We start from the raw sequence: 19,438 nt of genomic DNA, 5'->3' as shown, positions 1-19,438 counted from the left end.
TGGCCAGTTCGGAGTTAGAAACATTCAGCCTTAATTAGATGGATAACAATGGGGTTGAAATGTTGCCATTAAGAAATGTCCCGGCTTGAGTCCTATGGCCCTGTGAGGCCCTCTCTGAATGAATGTCTGAGAAGTCAGCCTGGGTGAACCAGAATGACTTTGTCCTCTCTGTTGGTTTGCTCCCTTATGGGAAGATGTTATCTCACATCAAAAGCAGGCAGACTGAAGGAATACAACACGTTTCTTCCCTTATTGGTGCAGGCACTGTACATTACTGCAATAACTTTGTCAGGGCATGATTTTCTTTTTCATCCCGCCATCTGGCGTCTGCAGGGATCAAATGCTCAAGACGTCAGCCAGCAGAGGGGAAAAGATCATGCACTGGTGAAGTTATTGGTATAATATATGGTGCCAATTAGAAAGAGAAACTTGCTGAGTTTGTGCAGTTTTTCCTCCTTCTGATGTAGATTACGTCTTCCTGTATTAACTCTATGGAATAGGCAGCTTCGGAGCAAAGAGACTGAACTGTGGGTATGTGAAGGCTTGACATGGGAAAAAAGCAAAGACCTATCTCAGACCTCCTAGATGGTGTCATGCCACACACAGCAGAAGGTCAGGGCAAAGCTCTTATCCCTGCAGACAAACCTCTTGAAGCTACCACAGGTAGATACAGTCTGCCCTCTGGGTTCTGTATTCTTACCATGGTATGTTGTGCTGGAACAGCATTAGCCTGTGTTGGTTCTTGGAGGGGACACCTTCAAGTTATGGACAGTGGTGCTGGTGATTCAGAAGGTAGGGCTCTTCTGGTTCAGACTGATACTAGGGGGAATGTCGCAAGGGTAGGGCTCTTAACTCCAGTGTGCTGGTTACAGGGGGCTAGGGGACTCAGAAATCAGAGGGCTGATCTCCAATTGCACTGATGTTTATATAGTAATGCCCTGGTTTTCAGAGATGCTGAGCACCCACAGTTCCTGCTGTAGGCCATGGAAGCTGTGTGTGCTCAGGAGTTGACACTGGACTGGTGCTTAGGTTCTGCCGAACCCATTGCCACAGGTCCCTCAAGTTTACAAATTCACAGCTTCTTGGGGTAGTGGCCTCCTGGCTGCTGCTGACAGCCCTCAGGCTGCATAAGAATCCAGCTGCCTGTCTCTGCACTACATCTTCTGCTCAGGGGTTTGGTCACTTGACTCTGTTCAGATCACATGGTGACATCCTTATGCTGTGTTATCCCCCTCTCCTCTGCTACGTTGTTGCTGTTGACATCCAGCTCTTGTTTGCCACTGTGTCAAAATGCACTTGCAAAAAACCAACTGACCTCTAGTGTTTTCTAATTATAGCGGCGCCTGATAGCATCACTATAATTGTCTATCAGTGCAGCAATTATAAGTCCTTAATTTAAAGGGGTTTCTAACTCTGCCATGAACATCTGCTCCTGGCTAGTGCTTGACATGACAGGTCTGAGCCACGTAGCTATGTGTATTTTTATTTACTGAATGTGAAGAAATCCTTTTGCTTATTTTTGAACTATGCGGCTGGAGAAAGAAGGAACTGGAGATTTTTGGATATATTTTTGCATTCCTCTAACTGGGGGGTTTCACAAAGATAATTTATATTTTAAGCAAAATTGAGTGGGGCAGACTTGGGGGTTTCAGACTTCTGTTTATCCACAGGACAGACAATGGCTGTGCAAGCTACCCCCGCAGTGTTTTTGCCAGTGTGCATCAACCCTGCTCTGGAAGTGCACTTTCAACAAGGAGACCAATTAGTCCTCTGGGGAAATGGATTAAGACTCATTGCATCCAGGCCACACAGTCACCAGATGGGAAGGTCTTTCTGTAACTATTGCCCTTGGTCAGTTTTGGACTGATGACCTAAAGGTTCCTGCAAGCTATTGCCAGTCTCCACAGTCACCCAGTCCCTACACACTGTGTGCTTTATTTTCAAAAGCCCAGGTTGGCAAGGACATTGTATGTGCCAGGAAAGCCAAGAAAACCATCGTTTTGTTTCAAACGTTCCGAGTGAATGTAGTATTCACAAAAATGATGGACTACGGGCACTGGCTAGAGCAGGGGTGGGCAAACTTTTTGGCCTGAGGGCCACATCGGGTTTCCAAAATTGTATGGAGGGCTGGTTAGGGGAGGCCGTGTCTCCCAAACAGGCTGGCATGGCCTGGCCCCCGCCTCCCATATAACCCCCCCTCACCGCTTCTCGCCCCCTGACGGCCCCCCCCTGGACTCCTGCCCCATCCACTGCTCCCTGCCTTCTGACCACCCCTGGATCCCCCACCCCTGACTGCCCCCTGCCGCCCCATCCAACCCCCCCTCCCATTCCCATCCCCCCAGGACCCCTGCCCCATCCAACCCCCCTGTTCCCTGCCCTCTGACTGCCCTGACCCCTAGCCACACTCCCGCCCCCTGACCACACCCCCAAACTCCCCTGCCCTCTATCCAACCCCCCCTGCTCCCTGCCCCCTTACCGCACCACCCAGAGCACCGGGTCAGGTCACGGCTCTGCAACTGCGCTGCCCGGCTGCCCAGAGCGTTGTGCCGGTGGCGTGGCGCACTGAAGCTGCGGGGGTGGGGGGACAGCGGGGGAGGGGCTAGGGGCTAGCCTCCCCAGCCAGGAGCTCAGGGGCCGGGTAGGAGGGTCCCGCGGGCTGTAGTTTGCCCACCTCTGGGCTAGAGCAAATAGGAGCTGTGCAGGTTTCCACCCGCAGTCCTCTCTATGAATCTTTGCCCGTCTTGCAACATTCCCACTGCTCTGGTCCAAGAACTTGACTTCAGCGCAGGGTATTGATCTGTCTCCGGTGCGTCTCCAGCATCTCTCTGCAGGGTCTCTCTGCACTGACTGCCGTTCTGTGTACTGCTTGTGTGCACTGGATCAGAGGGAAACCCACTAGGTTTAGGTAAAAAAATTTAAAAAATGGATGGCTAAATCCAGGCTTGGACACCTAGGAAAGTGGCTAATGGGAGATGCTGGGCTCAGCACATTTGAAAATCACACTACTATTTTAGGTCCCACACTATGGACTCAGTCACCTAACGTTAGCCTCCGGTTTTGAAAATCTTAGCCTCATTTCGCTCATGGCCTATGTTAAGATGGGATCAACCTATCTAGAAGCCCAAACATTAATATGCCTAACCCTAATTCATCAGCACATCTGGGATCTGATCCTCAACACTGACGCAGAAAGATTCCCACTGAAATCTATGGGACTTTTCATGTAAATAAGGCGAGCTGAGTTTGCCCCTTCAACTTAATTGATTATAGCAAGTTTAAATTTCTGAATATGGATCTATCTATCTATCTATCTATCTATCTATCTATCTATCTATCTATCTATCCCCATACACCCTATCCATCCATTTATCAGCATACACCCAGTCCATCCATCCCCATCCACCCCATCTATCTATCCACATACACCCTATATATCCATCTATCCATCCCCATCTATCCATCTATTGATCCCAACAAACCCCATCAATCTATCCATCCCCATCCATACATCTGTCTTTCCTTATAGACCCTATATATACATCTATAGATCCCCAACACCCCATCCATCCATCTATCCCCAAACACCCCATCTATCTGTCCCCATACACCCTATATAAATATCCATCTATCTGCATACACCACATCAAACTGTCTATTCCCATACACTCAATCTATCCATCTATCTATCCCTATACACAACATCCATCAATCTATCTATCCCCATAAACCCCATCTATCCATCCCCATACACCATCTCTATCCATCCATCTATCCCCATACACCACATCTATCTATCTATCTATCTATCTACCTATCTATCTATCCCCATGCACCCTATATATCCATTCCCATGTACCCCATCTATCTATCCCCATACACTCTATGTATCCATCTATCTCTCCCCATACACTTAATCTATCCATCTATCCATCCTCACACACCCCATCAATCTATCTATCCATCCCCATCCAACCTTTTATCTATCCCCATACACCCTATATATGCATCTGTCTATCCCCATCTATCCCATCCGTCCATCTCTCTATCCCCATACACCCCATCCGTCCATGTATCTATCCCCATCCATCCTATCTCTCTCTCTATCTCTCAATCTGTCTCCATACACCCCATCCATCCGTGGTTCCTGGCCAATGGGAGCTGCATGGGTGGTGCCTGCGGATGGGGCAGCATGCAGAGCAGCCTGGTCACTCTTCAGAGCAGGAGCGGGGACATGCTTCTGGGAGCTGCTTGCAGTATGCACCGCCCGGAGCCTGCACCCCTGAGCCCCCCCTGCGCCCCAATCCTTTGCCACTGCCCTGATCCCTGTCCTGCCCTCCGAACCCCTCAATCCCAGCCCAGAGCTCCCTCTTGTATCCCAAACCCCTCATCCCCAGCCCCACCCCAGAGCCCGCACTCCCAGCCAGAGCCCCCCCCCCATGCCCCAACAGCTTGTCCCATCCCTGATCCCCGTGTTGCCCTCTGAATCTATTGGTCCCAGCTCGGAGCACCTTCCTGCACCCCAAACTCCTTCATCCCTGGCCCCACCCCAGAAACCGCACCCTCAGCCGGAGCCCTCGTACCCCAACCCCCTGCCCCAGCCCTGATCCCCCTCCCAACCTCCAAACCCCTCGGTCCCAGCCTGGAGCTTCCTCCTGCACCTTAAACCCTCATCCCCAGCCGCCCATCCACCGCCCCCCCCACAGAGCCCTCAGCCCCCCCCCCCCCAACCTGGAGCCCCCTCCTGCACCCTGAACTCCTAATTTCTGGCCCCACCCCAGAGCCCGCACCCCGAGCCAGAGCCCTCACCCCCTTCTGCACCCCTATCCCAATTTTGTGAACATTCATGGCCTGTCCTACAATTTCCATACCCCGATGTGGCCCTCAGGCCAAAAAGTTTGCCCACCCTCTGTCTATCCCCATACACCCTATATAGCTATCCATCTATCCCCATATACCCCATCTATCTATCTATGTATCTATCTATCTATCTATGTATCTATCTATCTATCTATCTGTCTATGCCTTTCTCTCCCTCAGCATAATGTAACCTAGTCATTTATACCAAATTTATCACTATGTCTGAGGTCAGATTAAATGATCACAGTGGTCCCTTAAAAATCCATGACTCAAGGAATCTGAGTGCCTGCAGGTAATATTATGCATTATTATCCAACCCTGATCTGACGGTATTTTTTCCTATCTGCCTTTCTTCGCTGGGGTATAGTGTAGCTGATGTTTAGATTTTATGTAACCAGGTACAATGGCTGGAAAGTTTTGCTGCAAATGTTTGCTTTGTTTTGGACATAGCTTTGTTATTGGAAGCAGGTTGTGTTTCTTTGTACTCTATCCAATATTACACAAGCAGAGCTGCCTTTTGGCAAAAAGAAAAAAACAATTAAATCCAAAAAGAAAAAGCATAAAGACAGTACAAAGCGAACCAATGAACAGTGATTTTGTTAGATGGCACATGTATATTTAAAAGGGTGAGGAAAAAGGCATAGCAGCATGTCAGCATCTTATCTGCAATATTTAAATAAGGGCATATATCTGTATGGAACTGCATTTAATATAGTAAGAGCCCGAGCCCTACCCAAGGAAGTAAATTGAAAGACTCCGATTGACTACAGTGGGTTTTGGGTCATGCTCCATAAGCATATAGTTGTAGGGAGTAAGTTATCACTTCTGGGTGTGAGCTTGCATGCCTGAATCTCACAATGTGAATTTGCACAGGGCATGCGAGGACTGGACCCTTTATGCACAAACGGCGAGAAGAAGCATGGTTCTTGCGCATTACACTCAGCAGAAGTGCCTGTTTCCTGGTCAGCAGCAGTGCCTCCTGAGTGACGGAGAGCAGCGGGGAGTAAGGGCCTTGGCTTTGCTGAATAGAACCAGAACTGCTTAACTGTGTGTCCGAGGCCCTGTACTGCGTATAGCAAAAGTTCTAAGAGTAGTGGGCTGGCTGGCGAAATTCCGTGTCTGGCTTTGGGTTTCCTTTCCCCGCGTGCTGCCCATTTCTGTGGGTAGATGTTGGGGAAGTTGCAGGAGGGAGCTGGCTTGGCTGCATGGTCAGACTGATAGTGATCAGACCAGTGACAGTGTTTCGAGGGGGGCACAGAGAGTAGATAACAATGTGGAGCTGGGAAATTTTACTGCCATTTTATTTCATGGGAGAAAAGCTCTCTGCAAGGGAATAGTGTCCTGGCCTAGCACTGGTTCCACTCTTAAAACCTTTTGGACTCAGCTACCTTGAGAGGCAGTGTGCATCAGCAGCTAGCCTGCTGGACTGGGACCTAGAAGATTTGGGTTCTAATCCTGACCCTTGGTGAGTTGCTTTTCTGTGCTTTTGTTCCCGCCCCCATCCTTTGTCTTGTCTATTTATGTTGTAAGCTCTTTGGGGCAGGGCCTGTCTCCTACGTTATGTTTGGACAGTGGCCAGAATAGCGCAGTCGGATCTCAGCTGGTGTGTCTAGGTGTTATTGGAATACAAATGCTGGTCTCTCCTACCTTGGTGATCCATCCACAAAGGGTCCTTTCCAGGCCAGTGCTCAGGAGAGGAGGAGTCTTGTCACTTCTGATACTCTGCTGGCTCAGGAGAACAGAGCCGTGGGATGGATGGATGTGTATGTGCATGTCTGAAACCATAACAAACTCCGTGCCCTGAGGCTTTGCTTTTATTCCAGAGCCACTAATACCGACGTGCAGAATTCCCCTGCTGTCTAGAATGTGGTTGTGGCTGCAATTAGGTCTCGCCAAATAACAACCAAGCTCCAGATTTCAGTGCAAGGGGCCCTACTCAGACACATGTTCATCCCTGTGACGGGCTGGGCCAGCTTTAGCCCCGGGGTAAGCAGGTACTGCACTCTGGGAGTGCAATGGCCCAAGCTAAGCCCAGCACATCTATAGAACAATGGGTTAGAACGGTGGAGTCCATTCTTGCTTTGAGACCACCCTGGAATGCTGCCTTCAGCTTGGAGCGCCTCCATATCAGATAGGCAGGAACTCAGCAAAAAACCTGCTCCCCCACCCGTTTTCAACCTCCCCACTCTTTTCCCACTCTCAGTAGGGGACAGCAGGTCTTTGGCATTACCACCTATCTGTCCCCAGTTGAAGCACTGCCGTTTACATGTATCTGTTGGCTGTAAATGCAGCAGAAAGAGGGACCCTTTAAAGTAGCACAAAAGGGGGTGTATCTAGGAGCAATGGGATGAAACGAATCAAAGGAAACTTCAGGCACAATCTTCGCGGCATTGATATCTATTGTGTGGTGGAATGAACTCCCCATGGAAATCCATTGCTTGGGACGTTTAAAACTAGCCTCCATGAAGCGCTGAGAATTATATGCCTGATGCTGCATTTACAGAGGTCAAAAGCAGATTAGGAATGGATTTTAGTGGCAGCAGGATTGGGGATGGAATAGATGATCTGCAGAAACAGTCCCTGTTCCTAAGTGTGTCCTATTTGTCATAGGCGATCAGATGGTATTGGAAATAGTTACTAGCTGGCAAGACCCAGGGCATCCACTTTCACTGCTAAACTATGGAGCTCATACACACTGTACCCTGTTGATCTACTTGGTCTCTTCAGGGCAGCCCCTGCCTATATGTTGAGTCACATACGTTCCAGCGCAGATTCTATGCTGCGCCTCTCAGGAGATGCAGAGATAGAGGGGGGCAAAGATGGCTTTATGGAAAGGGGGTTGGGGGCTGGAACAGAGATCATCCTGCTTTCTGCACGTTGCTGTAAATTGGCTGTGAATGATACCTCTTCTGTGCCAGTTTTGCCTGCCTGGTTTCAGCGGGTATCGGCTTACGCCATTCCTTGAGGAGTTGCGCTCTTGTTGTGATCCACTCAGTCTTGCACCTGATCGTCTCACAGACATCCCTAAGGACAGGACAGGCCGGACTGTGATAACAGTCACCCCAGCTGTGACACAGATATAAAACTCCATTGAGTTAAAAGGAGTCACTCCTGGTTTACTAAGGTGGAAGCAGGGGCAGAATCAGGCCCTGCCTCTCACAGTTCTCCCTTTCCACCCCCTCAGATGCTGATTCACCTCAGCCCCGTTGCCCCAGAGAGGCATCAGGGGGAAATTCAGGCAGGCAGCTGCTGCTCAGGGCTTTCAGTCCCAGATGGGACAGGGAGTGCATTCTTAGCCAGGCTGTGGTTTGCTGACTCTTCTTTTTGTGTCTTGGATAACAGAACTGCACTCCCAGCATGGGGAGCTCACTCGCAATGCATGGCTTTTGTGGGTTTTGCATTCATTGGGCCTGATCCTGATCTGGTCCTGGCCGCTTCAGCCTGTGATTGTATTGGGATCACTCTGGATTTACAGCAGAACCTGACCTGGAATGTCTCTTCCGGCACGTCACTGCTCACAGCAGCTGCTTGCTGCCTCATCTTCTGCTCCCCCATGAGGATGGGATGGCATGGGGAGGGGCCCAACACATTGGGTAAAGTGTTGCCTCCTGGCTGATAGGCTGCTGCTGAGGGTGATGGCGTGTCTCCTCCCCTGCCCAGAAAGGCAGTGACATAGGCGCTCGGGGTGCTACTGCTACCAGCTGGGGGGGAAGGGGGGCACTGCTGCCTCCCTGGGGATCTCCAGGTGCTGCACATAGGGGAGGAGAATGCTCTGGGCATGCGGTAGGGGAGGGGGCAGACCAACGAGCCAGCTCTGGGGGCGCCATCGGGAGGGAGGCCCGGATGCTGTATCTAGTGGTGCAGTGCCGGGGGAGGCCCGGATGCTGTATCTGGTGGTGCAGTGCCGGGGGAGGCCCGGATGCTGTATCTGGTGGTGCAGTGCGGGGGGAGGCCTGGATGCTGTATCTGGTGGTGCAGTGCCGGGGGAGGCCCGGATGCTGTATCTGGTGGTGCAGCTGGGGGGGAGGCCCGGATGCTGTATCTAGTGGTGCAGTGCAAGGGGAGGCCCGGATGCCGTATCTGGGGGCGCCATGGGGGTGGGGAGATGCCGAGGAGCCGGCTCTGGGGGCATCGTGGGGGAGGGGGCAATAGTGGCCTGGGGAACAGCATTGTCACTGCCAGGTCTTTTTTACTGATGCCATGAGTATCACAGATACCGTGAGCCACAGAGAATATCAACTTACTGGGTCGCCACAGCTCCCTGTGGGCAGTGAGGGGGAGTCAGTCAGGTCTGAGGCCTGACTGATGTGACCACGCCACCTGGGCTGACATGTGAGTGAACCAGGGACCTTCCGAGCCAAGAGCACCAGTCTACAGCTTGAGCTGGAGAGTGAGGCTGTAACAGACTCTTATGCTCTAGCTCAAGCACAGAGAGGGACCCAGACCACTCTGAGCAGTGCTCTGCAGATGCACTGTATGATCCACCACCCATCCAAATCCCCAGGCCAGGGACCAGCAGGATTTAATTTCTGCTGCATCTCCGCATGCCTTCCACGAGGGCCTGTGTGGGACTCAGGACTGCATTGTTCAGCGCTGCCATCCGTTCTGCACTCTCAGCATGGACTGGCTCCATTGCCAGCGTTCAGGAACCTGATTCTGTCATGGCTCTCTCCTGTCAGAACTGTGTGATTTTGCTGATGGTCTGATGCTTGGACAGGCCAGGAGCTCTGCCTTTCTATGCGGCAATTGTGGCTCAGGCATCGGAAGACAGTCATAGAATCATAGAATATCAGGGTTGGAAAGGACTGCAGGAGGTCATCTAGTCCAACCCCCTGCTCAAAGCAGGACCGATCCCCAATTAAATCATCCCAGCCAGGGCTTTGTCAAGCCTGACCTTAAAAACTTCTAAGGAAGGAGATTCCACCACCTCCCTCGGTAACGCATTCCAGTGTTTCACCACCCTCCTAGTGAAAAAGTTTTTCCTAATATCCAACCTAAATCTCCCCCACTGCAACTTGAGACCATTACTCCTTGTTCTGTCATCTGCTACCACTGAGAACAGTCTAGAGCCATCCTTTTTGGAACCCCCTTTCAGGTAGTTGAAAGCAGCTATCAAATCCCCCCTCATTCTTCTCTTCCGTAGACTAAACATCCCCAGTTCCCTCAGCCTCTCCTCATAAGTCATGTGTTCCAGTCCCCTAATCATTTTTGTTGCCCTCCGCTGGACTCTTTCCAATTTTTCCACATCCTTCTCGTAGTGTGGGGCCCAAAACTGGACACAGTACTCCAGATGAGGCCTCACCAGTGTCGAATAGAGGGGAACGATCACGTCCCTCGATCTGCTGGCAATGCCCCTACTTATACATTCCAAAATGCCATTGGTCTTCTTGGCAACAAGGGCACACTGTTGACTCATATCCAGCTTCTCGTCCACTGTAAGCCCTAGGTCCTTTTCTGCAGAACTGCTGCCGAGCCATTCGGTCCCTAGTCTGTGGCGGTGCATGGGATTCTTCCGTACTAAGTGCAGGACTCTGCACCTGTTCTTGTTGAACCTCATCAGATTTCTTTTGGCCCAATCCTCCAATTTGTCTAGGTCCCTCTGTATCCTATCCCTACCCTCCAGCATATCTACCTCTCCTCCCAGTTTAGTGTCGTCTGCAAACTTGCTGAGGGTGCAATCCACACCATCCTCCAGATCATTTATGAAGATATTGAACAAAACCGGCCCCAGGACCGACCCTTGGGGCAGTCCACTTGATACCGGCTGCCAACTAGACATGGAGCCATTGATCACTACCCGTTGAGCCCGACAATCTAGCCAGCTTTCTATCCACCTTATAGTCCATTCATCCAGCCCATACTTCTTTAACTTGCTGGCAAGAATACTGTGGGAGACCGTGTCAAAAGCTTTGCTAAAGTCACGGAACAACACGTCCACTGCTTTCCCTTCACCAAAGAACCAGTTATCTCGTCATAGAAGGCAATTAGATTAGTCAGGCATGACTTGCCCTTGATGAATCCATACTGACTGTTCCTGATCACTTTCCTCTCCTCTAAGTGCTTCAGAATTGATTTCTTGAGGACCTGCTCCACGATTTTTCCAGGGACTGGGGTGAGGCTGACTGGCCTGTAGTTCCCAGGATCCTCTTTCTTCCCTTTTTTAAAGATGGGCACTACATTAGCCTTTTTCCAGTCGTCCAGGACTTCCCCCGGTCGCCATGAGTTTTCAAAGATAATGGCCAATGGCTCTGCAATTACATCCGCCAACTCCTTTAGCACTCTCGGATGCAACGCATCCGGCCCCATGGACTTGTGCACGTCCAGCTTTTCTAAATAGTCCCGAACCACTTCTTTCTCCACAGAGGGCTGGTCACGTCCTCCCCATGCTGTGCTGCCCAGTGCAGTAGTCTGAGCAATAATCCAATAATCCAGCCTCGTCTGCAGCAGTTATCCAGTGTTCATTTGCTGCTGATTTAACCTACTCTGATACTGGCCTGAGTGATTTTAAGGGACTGACAAAAACAGCCAAGAGCAACGACATTCCAGTGCAGGTTCCGATGGGCAAATGTCCATTTATACCCAGTGGAGCTGGAACATTTTTAGTAGTGGGGGTGCTGAAAGCCAGCCCCCTTGCCCCGTCTGCTGTCCTGGGAGCAGGGCCATGTCTCCGGGAGGGGGAGGACCCGGACAAGGGTAAGAGGGCCGAGGCTGTGGCCACAGCTGGGGGTGTGCGTGGGGCCAGGAGCAGAGCCCCGGGCAGAGGCCGGCAGCCGGGACCCCACGTGTGGGGCCAGGAGCAGAGCCCCAGCTATGGGGCCGGGCGTGGGGCCCTGGGAGTGGAGCCCTGGAAGTCGGGGGCCAGGCACTGGGCCTCAGGAGTGGAGTTCTGGGAGTGGGGGGGTGGGGCTCGGCACAGGGCCAGCGGCCAGGGAGTGGGGCCAGTGGCCGGGACCTGAGCCCCAGGTGCTGTATTGGGGAGCGGAGTGTGGGGCACAGAGCCAGAGGCTGGGGAGCGGGGCTGGCGGCCGGGGGGTGGAGCCGGTGGCTGGGGAACAGAGTCCCGGGCGAAGGGCTGGGAGCTGGGCACTGGGCGCGGAGCCATCGGCTGGGGAGTGAGGTGTGGGGCCAACCCCCGGGAACCGAGCTGGGAAGTGGAGCCCTGGGCCTGGGGCCAGCAGTCCTGCCTGCTGCAGCACCCTCCCGCACCCTTACTTCCTGCGCGTATGTTTATACTGCAGTACTCTCATGGATTCATAGATTCCAAGGCCAGGCGGAAGCACTGTGATTGTCTCGTCTGCCCTCCTGTATAACACAGGCCCAGAGAACTGCTCCATTATAATTCCTAGAGCAGAGCTTTTAGAAACACATCCAGTCCTGATTTAAAAGTTGTCAGTGATGGAGAATCCAGCACTCTCACTGTTAAAAACATACACCTACTTTGTGGTGCAAAGCATCTTTCAAAGGCCTGCCACCTTCTCTATCCTCGGGCATCAGGAGATGGGTTCAGAATGGGTTTTGCCGGCCTTAGACAGACACGCTAGCTAAGGCTTGCCTTGCAGTTGTTAGATGCTGATAAAAAAGTCTCAGTGATTCTGCAGAAGTAGGGCCCCAAATCTGGCAGCTGCTGAGTACCACAGTAATTTCAGCTGGAGTTGAGGGTGCTTAGGTCCTCACCGGAAGCACTCAGAACCTTGCAGAATGGGGCCTTAGTGCATAGTCTAGCAAATGTTTTACTGTTGTAAGCCCTGTTCTTAGTTGTATTAAAACTGTCATTGATGACAGTGGTGCAGGATCAAGCCTTTAGGGCAGAGGTGGGCAAACTACAGCCCGCGGGCCATATCCGGCCCGCGGGACCATCCTGCCTGGCCCCTGAGCTCCTGGGTTGGAAGGCTAGCCCCCAGCCCCTCCCACATTGTCTCCCCTCCCCCACAGCCATGCCGTCATGCGGGCAGTGCGGCTTGCGCCCTCCCACCTCCCAGGCTTTCCAATAGGCCTGTCCTGCCGCTCTGAGCGGTGTGGTAAGGGGGCAGCGGGGGGGGGGGGGGGCAGCCAGGGGACAGGGGGTGGTTGGATGGGGCCGAGGTTCGGGGAGGGGGGCGGTCGGGAGATAGGGAGCAGGGGGGGTTGGATAGGGGTGGGGTCCCAGGGGGGTCAGGGAGTTCTGGGGGGGAGACAGGGAGAAGGGGGGGTTGGATAGGGGGTGGGGTCCTGGGGGGACAGTTAGAGATGGGGGTCCCGGGAAGGGGTGGTCAGGGGACAAGGAGTGGGGGGCGGAATGGGTTAAGGGTCCCGGGGGGGGGCTGTCAGGGGGTGTGGATAGGGGGCAGGGCAGTCAGGCGACAGGGAGCAGGGAGGGTTGGATAGGGGTGGGGTCCTGGGGGGAGTGGTTAGGGGTGGGGGGTCCCAGGAGGGGGCGGTCAGGGGACAAGGAGTGGGGGGGTTTGGATGGAGCAAGGGTTCTGAGGGGGGCAGTCAGGGGGTGGAAAGTGGGCGGTGTGAGGGCAGGCTGTTTGGGGAGGCACAGACTTCCCTACCTAGCCCTCCATACCGTTTCGCAACCCCGATGTGGCTCTTGGGCCAAAAAGTTTGCCCACCCCTGCTTTAGGGTAACAAATAAGGATATATATATATATATATATATACACACACACATCTATATGGACTTATATATGTAAAAGCAAAAAGACATGGCAAAAACAATGCTATATAGGAAACAAACAGGTTCTTACCTAGCCCGGCCCTTGCAGACCAGCTGTCTGCTCCAGTTGGATTTTGGTGGGTCTGGCATCACCAGTGTAGTCCATACTGGGAGAGGGATAGCTCAGTGGTTTGAGCATTGGCCTACTAAACACAGGGTTGTGAGTTCAATCCTTGAGGGGGCCATTTAGGGATCTGGGGCAAAAATTGGGGATTGGTCCTGCTTTGAGCAGGGGGTTGGACTAGATGACCTCCTGAGGTCCCTTCCATCCCTGATATTCTATGAATCTATCACACACAGCAAGAGATGACAAGTTTGGACTCTTAGGGGCAGGGTGGGGCAGGTCCTTTGATGTTAACTTTGTGCTGAACACTCCTCTGGCGCTGTTTATTTGGAGGCATCCACCAGCTGATTTTCAAGCAGTTGGATTTCCTGACATCTATTTGCAGCCAGCCCTAGCGGTGCTTTCCAGGTGGGAGGGATGGAGTAAGGGATGCATTGTATGGAGGTTTCAGAGTAGCAGCCGTGTTAGTCTGTATCCGCAAAAAGAAAAGGAGTACTTGTGGCACCTTAGAGACTAACAAATTTATTTGAGCATAAGCTTTCATGAGCTACAGCTCACTTCATCGGATGCATACAGTGGAAAATACATTGGGGAGATTTTATATACACAGAGAACATGAAACAATGGGTGTTACCATACACGCTGTAACAAGAGTGATCAGGAAAGGTGAGCTATTACCAGCAGGAGAGCGGGGCGGGGTGGGTCAGGGGGGAACCTTTTGTAGTGATAATCAAGGTGGGCTATTTCCAGCAGTTGACAAGAACAGTGTGTGTGGGGGGGGAATAAACATGGGGAAATAGTTTTACTTTGTGTAAAAAGAAAAGGAGTACTTGTGGCACCTTAGAGACTAACCAATTTATCTGAGCATAAGCTTTCGTGAGCTACAGCTCACTTCATTGGATGAAGCGATGCATCCAATGAAGTGAGCTGTAGCTCACGAAAGCGTATGCTCAGATAAATTGGTTAGTCTCTAAGGTGCCACAAGTACTCCTTTTCTTTTTGCGAATACAGACTAACATGGCTGTTACTCTGAAAACTTACTTTGTGTAATGACACATCCACTCCCAGTCTTTATTCAAGCCTAAGTTAATTTTATCCAGTTTGCAAATTAATTCCAATTCAGCAGTCTCTTGTTGGAGTCTGTTTCTTAATTTTTTTTGTAGAAGAATTGCCACTTTTAGGTCTGTAATCGAGTGACCAGAGAGATTGAAGTGTTCTCCGACTAGTTTTTGAATGTTATAATTCTTGATGTCTGATTTGTGTCCATTTATTCTTTTACGTAGAGACTGTCCAGTTTGGCCAATGTACATGGCAGAGGAGCATTGCTGGCACATGATGGCATATATCATATTGGTAGATTTGCAGGTGAACGAGCCTCTGATAGTGCGGCTGATGTGATTAGGATTATAACATTCAAAAACCAGTCAGAGAACACTTCAATCTCTTTGGGCACCCTCCTCCCCCTACTTCCCCCCGCTCTACTGCTGGTAATAGCTCACCTTTAATGATCACTCTCGTTACAGTGTGTATGGTAACACCGATTGTTTCATGTTCTCTGTGTATAAAATCTCCCCACTGTATTTTCCACTGAATGCATTCAGTGAAGTGAGCTGTAGCTCACGAAAGCTTATGCTCAAATAAATTTGTTAGTCTCTAAGGTGCCACAAGTACTCCTTTTCTTATTGTATGGAGGATGCCCCTCAGTGGCAAATCCCACCTGCTGCCTTTTGAAGTGTCTCCAGCCGAAGGGTGGTAAAGCACAGGGATCTGGCGCAACCCCCTTTCGGAGCATTGCAGATTCTCTGGGAGCACCAAATATAAGGACTCCAGCCCACGACAGATCTCAATTGCTTTTCAGACGTAATCCTCTCTCCCTCTGTATGAATCTGATCACAGTCATTTCCATTCACATGCCCCTAGGTGTGCAAAACTCCAACTGGTGTTACACGCTCATATGAATTCCAGAACTAGGGCCTTCACTATAGGCAGAGCACATAGCAATGCCTAGCACGAAGGTTGCCTTGCTTAAGCATTTCTATTCTAATGGGCTATTTTCAGCAGCTGAAACATTTCTCCAGCTTTCACCTTCCAGGCTGATATTTATAGGTCTGTTCTCTGCCAGAGGGTGAATTTTTCTTTAAGATTGAGCAAAACCAGTTCAGCTATTTTTGAGTAGGCAGTGGGTGAAAAAGATACATTTTTGGCACTGTAAAGAAAACCTGTTGCGACCATTGTTTTCAAATCGCAGTAACCCCTCAGAAACTTAAAATCCAGCTCAAAATAGTCTCTGAATTGGACATGTGAATAATAGCAGGGATCACACTTAGCTCTTAGATGGTGCTTTTCATTAGTAGCTCTCCGAGCACTTCACCAAAGAAGGCAGGATCATTGTACCCATTGTACAGATGGAGAAACTGAGGCCTGGGCAGGCTTGTTCCTTGCAAAGACCCATTGGAAATCTTTTTTGGGTTTAGCTGAGCTATCACGGCTCAGAGTGGATTTTCAAAGGAGCCTAATGGAGTCGGAAGGACATACTGCATTTTTTAATTCACAGGAAAGGGTTCCTCCACTAGCACGACCCCACTGTTCTGGGGGCACTGCACATGCATGCGGGAGCGGGTGGAGTAGAATTTCTCTTTCGGCATGTAGGTGCCGTGTGGAATCTGATCTCGGAGTGTGCGCCAAGGCAGAGCTCCTAGCTTGGGAGGGCGTGCCTCATTGCAACATGTGTTTGTATCCCCACTGTACAACGCGGTGCCTGCTGTTTAGTACATGGAATCTGATTTCTGCAGTGAATGAGGCAGGGGTCCCCCAGAAAACAATAGCCTGTGATCGTAGGGGCAGGGCTAGATAAGGAGTCCCGTTCTGTCTATCTTAGGTAGTTATATGGCCCCATTACCTTGATAATGGATTTGTCTTCACATCACCCCTTTGAGATAGGACCAGACTATTCGCCCCATTTTACAGAGGGGGAACTGAGGCATAGAGAGACCAAGTGACTTGCCCAAGATCACACAGAAAGCCTGTGGTGGAGTGGGGAATTGAACCCTAAATCCTACGCGAGCACCCAAACCACTGGACCATGCTTCCTCTGTCAATGCCTGCTTTTCCCATGTTCTGGCAGAGCACAATGGCTAAGGTCAATAAGATTGGCACTTAAGGTAGAGAGCAGTTTATCATGTCTTGCTTGGTGCTGGTTATGCTTTAGTTTGGTTACCTCCTTGTATTTCCCCCTTGCATAGCAGAGGAATTCACATGGTTTAATAAGCCCTTGCTCTGTGATCCTGTGGCAGATGTTGTTTGTTTATGTAACTTTCTCCCTGTGGTTTGCATCTCCTCTGCTTGTGATTCAGTGCTTGGGACACAGGACACATGAATTTGCCCGGCAAAGAGAGCGAATCCAAGCGTGATAGACAGTAGAGTCCAAGGCAGGGCTCCTAAACACTCTGATATCTCACCCTTCAGAGACTTTATAATAGTCTGAAAATGTTCATTGCTACAACATGGGGTAAAATACTCCTCTCTGACCCACACAGTGGAAGTGTACTTCTTATTTGCTTTACAGTAACACCTAGAAGTCCCGCTGCGCTAGGTGCTGTACATACACTTAGTAAGAGACAGTCTCTGACCCAAAGAATTTATAGTCTAAATGGATGAGACACTGGAGGTAATATTATCCCCATTTTACAGATGGGGAACTGACGCACAAAGACTTTTAAGTGACTTACTCAAAGTCATATAAGAAGTCTGGGGTAGATCCAGGAATTGAACTCAGATCTCCTGGGGTCTAGACCTGCACATTAACCACAATATTAGCCTTCCTCTCCATATTACTTTGAAAGTCCACTCTACCTAAATGAGCAGGAATCCATGGATATTTTCTCCCATATATGCTGGGAGAGCAGAAAATCAGAGCTGAGATTCTTCAGTGCAGCTCTGAGAGCAGAATTGCACCCTGGGAAAGCAAATCCTTCATTTCATCACAAGTCTTAGCAAAATAAAATAAAAAGAAATTACAGTTTAAAGAAAGGACAGGAATTTTTACACTGTAAAAATGAATAAAAACAACTGGCAGAACACTCTCTTCACGTGGCTTAAAATACGCTATGTACAGTAAAATAATTACGACACAATCCTGCTTCCCTTTAAGTGAGTGGGGAGTTTGCAGTTGATTTCAATGGGTACATGATTGGGCCCACTGTTAAAGTTTAGAATGGAATTGTTGTATTAGGGTGGTATTTTCAAAGGAGCTTCAGCAAGTTAGTTGCCCAACTCCCACTTATTTGATTCTTACTGCCTTAGAATATCCCATCCTAAATATGCAGTAGGTTGCAATCAATTCCACTGAAGGGGGAAATTAACCTAACTGGTTATAATTTGCATTTAGGTCTGGAAGTGTCAGAAACCACTGGACAGAGATCTACTCTTTTGTCGAGAGCCTGGCTGAGAAGTTTATAAGGTAAAGTTTTCACAAGCGGAGACTTCAATTACAATATACATAGTGTTTCACCTGCTGCTTTCTTAGAGGCTGCCAAATATGCTGAGACGATCTTGCGTGTGACGTGGATTTGTTCTGTCTGTTTCAGTCCAATGCTGCGCATGTCCTTCATTGTCTTTTCCTCGCGAGGCACTACCATCATGAAGCTAACAGAAGACAGGTAAGTACTTCACCTCCTTCAACCCAATAGAGCTAGGGACTCCTTAACTACTTCAAGAGCTCAGGACTGGCTAACGTTAGCTCCTGTGCCTATTGGAATCAACTGAGGCGCTCCCATTGGGAGCAGGATCGAAGGTCATATGCAGAACAGCCCTTTGGTATCCCATTTGCAGCCCTGTGACAAGCAGGTAGCTCAATGCGCTGGTGCTCTATCAAGCAGCATTTCTAAGGCAAGCCCGGCACTTGCAATCCTGGAGCCAGTTGCCCGCTTTAGGTACGGCAGCGCCACCCCACTGATTTCAGAAGGGCAGTTCTGGGGTAAGAGAGAGCAGGCCCTGGCACTGTGTGCAGAAAACACGGTGTGATAAAGTGCTGCAGTGTTCTCCAGGAGCGGTCCAAAGCATTTCAGCAACCAATCCTGCATGGTTCTGGACCACTGCTAAAGGATATGGCTGGATATTGTTTTGCAAGAAGTGCTTCCTACTCGCACCATCTGCTTCGAATGCCGTGCCGCTGCAAAGCCAGCCAGAGGAGAATTCCATCCTGTGCTCCAGTGAGAGAAAGGGGAGAATCTGAGACTGCAGCAAACCTCCTTTTTCTGCCCTCCTTTGCAACCAGATTCACTCTCTGTTGATTGACTTAGGGCTGAACTTTTGCCCTCACACAGTCTGTTTCCCTCTCCCCTCCGCTATGTCTATCACACTGGCCATCTCTTCCTATGTGTCTGGTGCTGGTAGTGCTGTGTGCCTACGTCACTCTGAAGCACCTCTTAAAGGGAGGAGAGGGGAATTGGAATGGTCTAACCAACATCTGGAGACAGCCTCTCAGATCCTTCTTCTGCAGATTCTGGGGCCTGGCCCTGAAGCCAACTGGAGTGTTTCCATTGACTTCACTGGGCTTCGGATCAGGCCCCAAGTGGGGGTCTAGAGGCCGGAGCTAGCTTGTGTTTACCTTGCTCAGGTGGATTTGCCCTTTGCAAGGTGAAAGGTCGATGCTAACCCTGTGGCGATGTTGGAAACTGGCATTAAAACAGTCCCTGATCTAACCCCCCTGCCATATGCCGTTCCCCAAGTGCCATTTGAGCTCGTCCTACACTTTGAAAGGGCAGAATGCACTCCTCGCCCCAGGGACATCCCTTCTCACAGCCTCAGATTTCACCTCT

General features: G+C 50.4%; 1 protein-coding gene across 1 annotated transcript in view; it reads left to right on the top strand.

Annotated features, from left to right (window-relative positions):
• Nucleotides 1–19,438, top strand: part of ANTXRL (ANTXR like) — a 77,454-nt gene that overhangs the window by 3,150 nt on the left and 54,866 nt on the right. Inside the window, exons 2-3 of the mRNA XM_007069137.4 lie at nucleotides 18,007–18,078; nucleotides 18,206–18,277. Coding sequence (XP_007069199.3) covers nucleotides 18,007–18,078; nucleotides 18,206–18,277 — 144 coding nt within the window. The remainder of the gene's footprint in view (nucleotides 1–18,006; nucleotides 18,079–18,205; nucleotides 18,278–19,438) is intronic.

This window comes from Chelonia mydas, chromosome 7 (genome assembly GCF_015237465.2).
Source record: "Chelonia mydas isolate rCheMyd1 chromosome 7, rCheMyd1.pri.v2, whole genome shotgun sequence".
Classification (NCBI taxonomy): domain Eukaryota; kingdom Metazoa; phylum Chordata; order Testudines; family Cheloniidae; genus Chelonia; species Chelonia mydas.
Note: the sequence above shows the minus strand (reverse complement) of the source record. Positions and strands in the feature narration are given on the sequence as shown.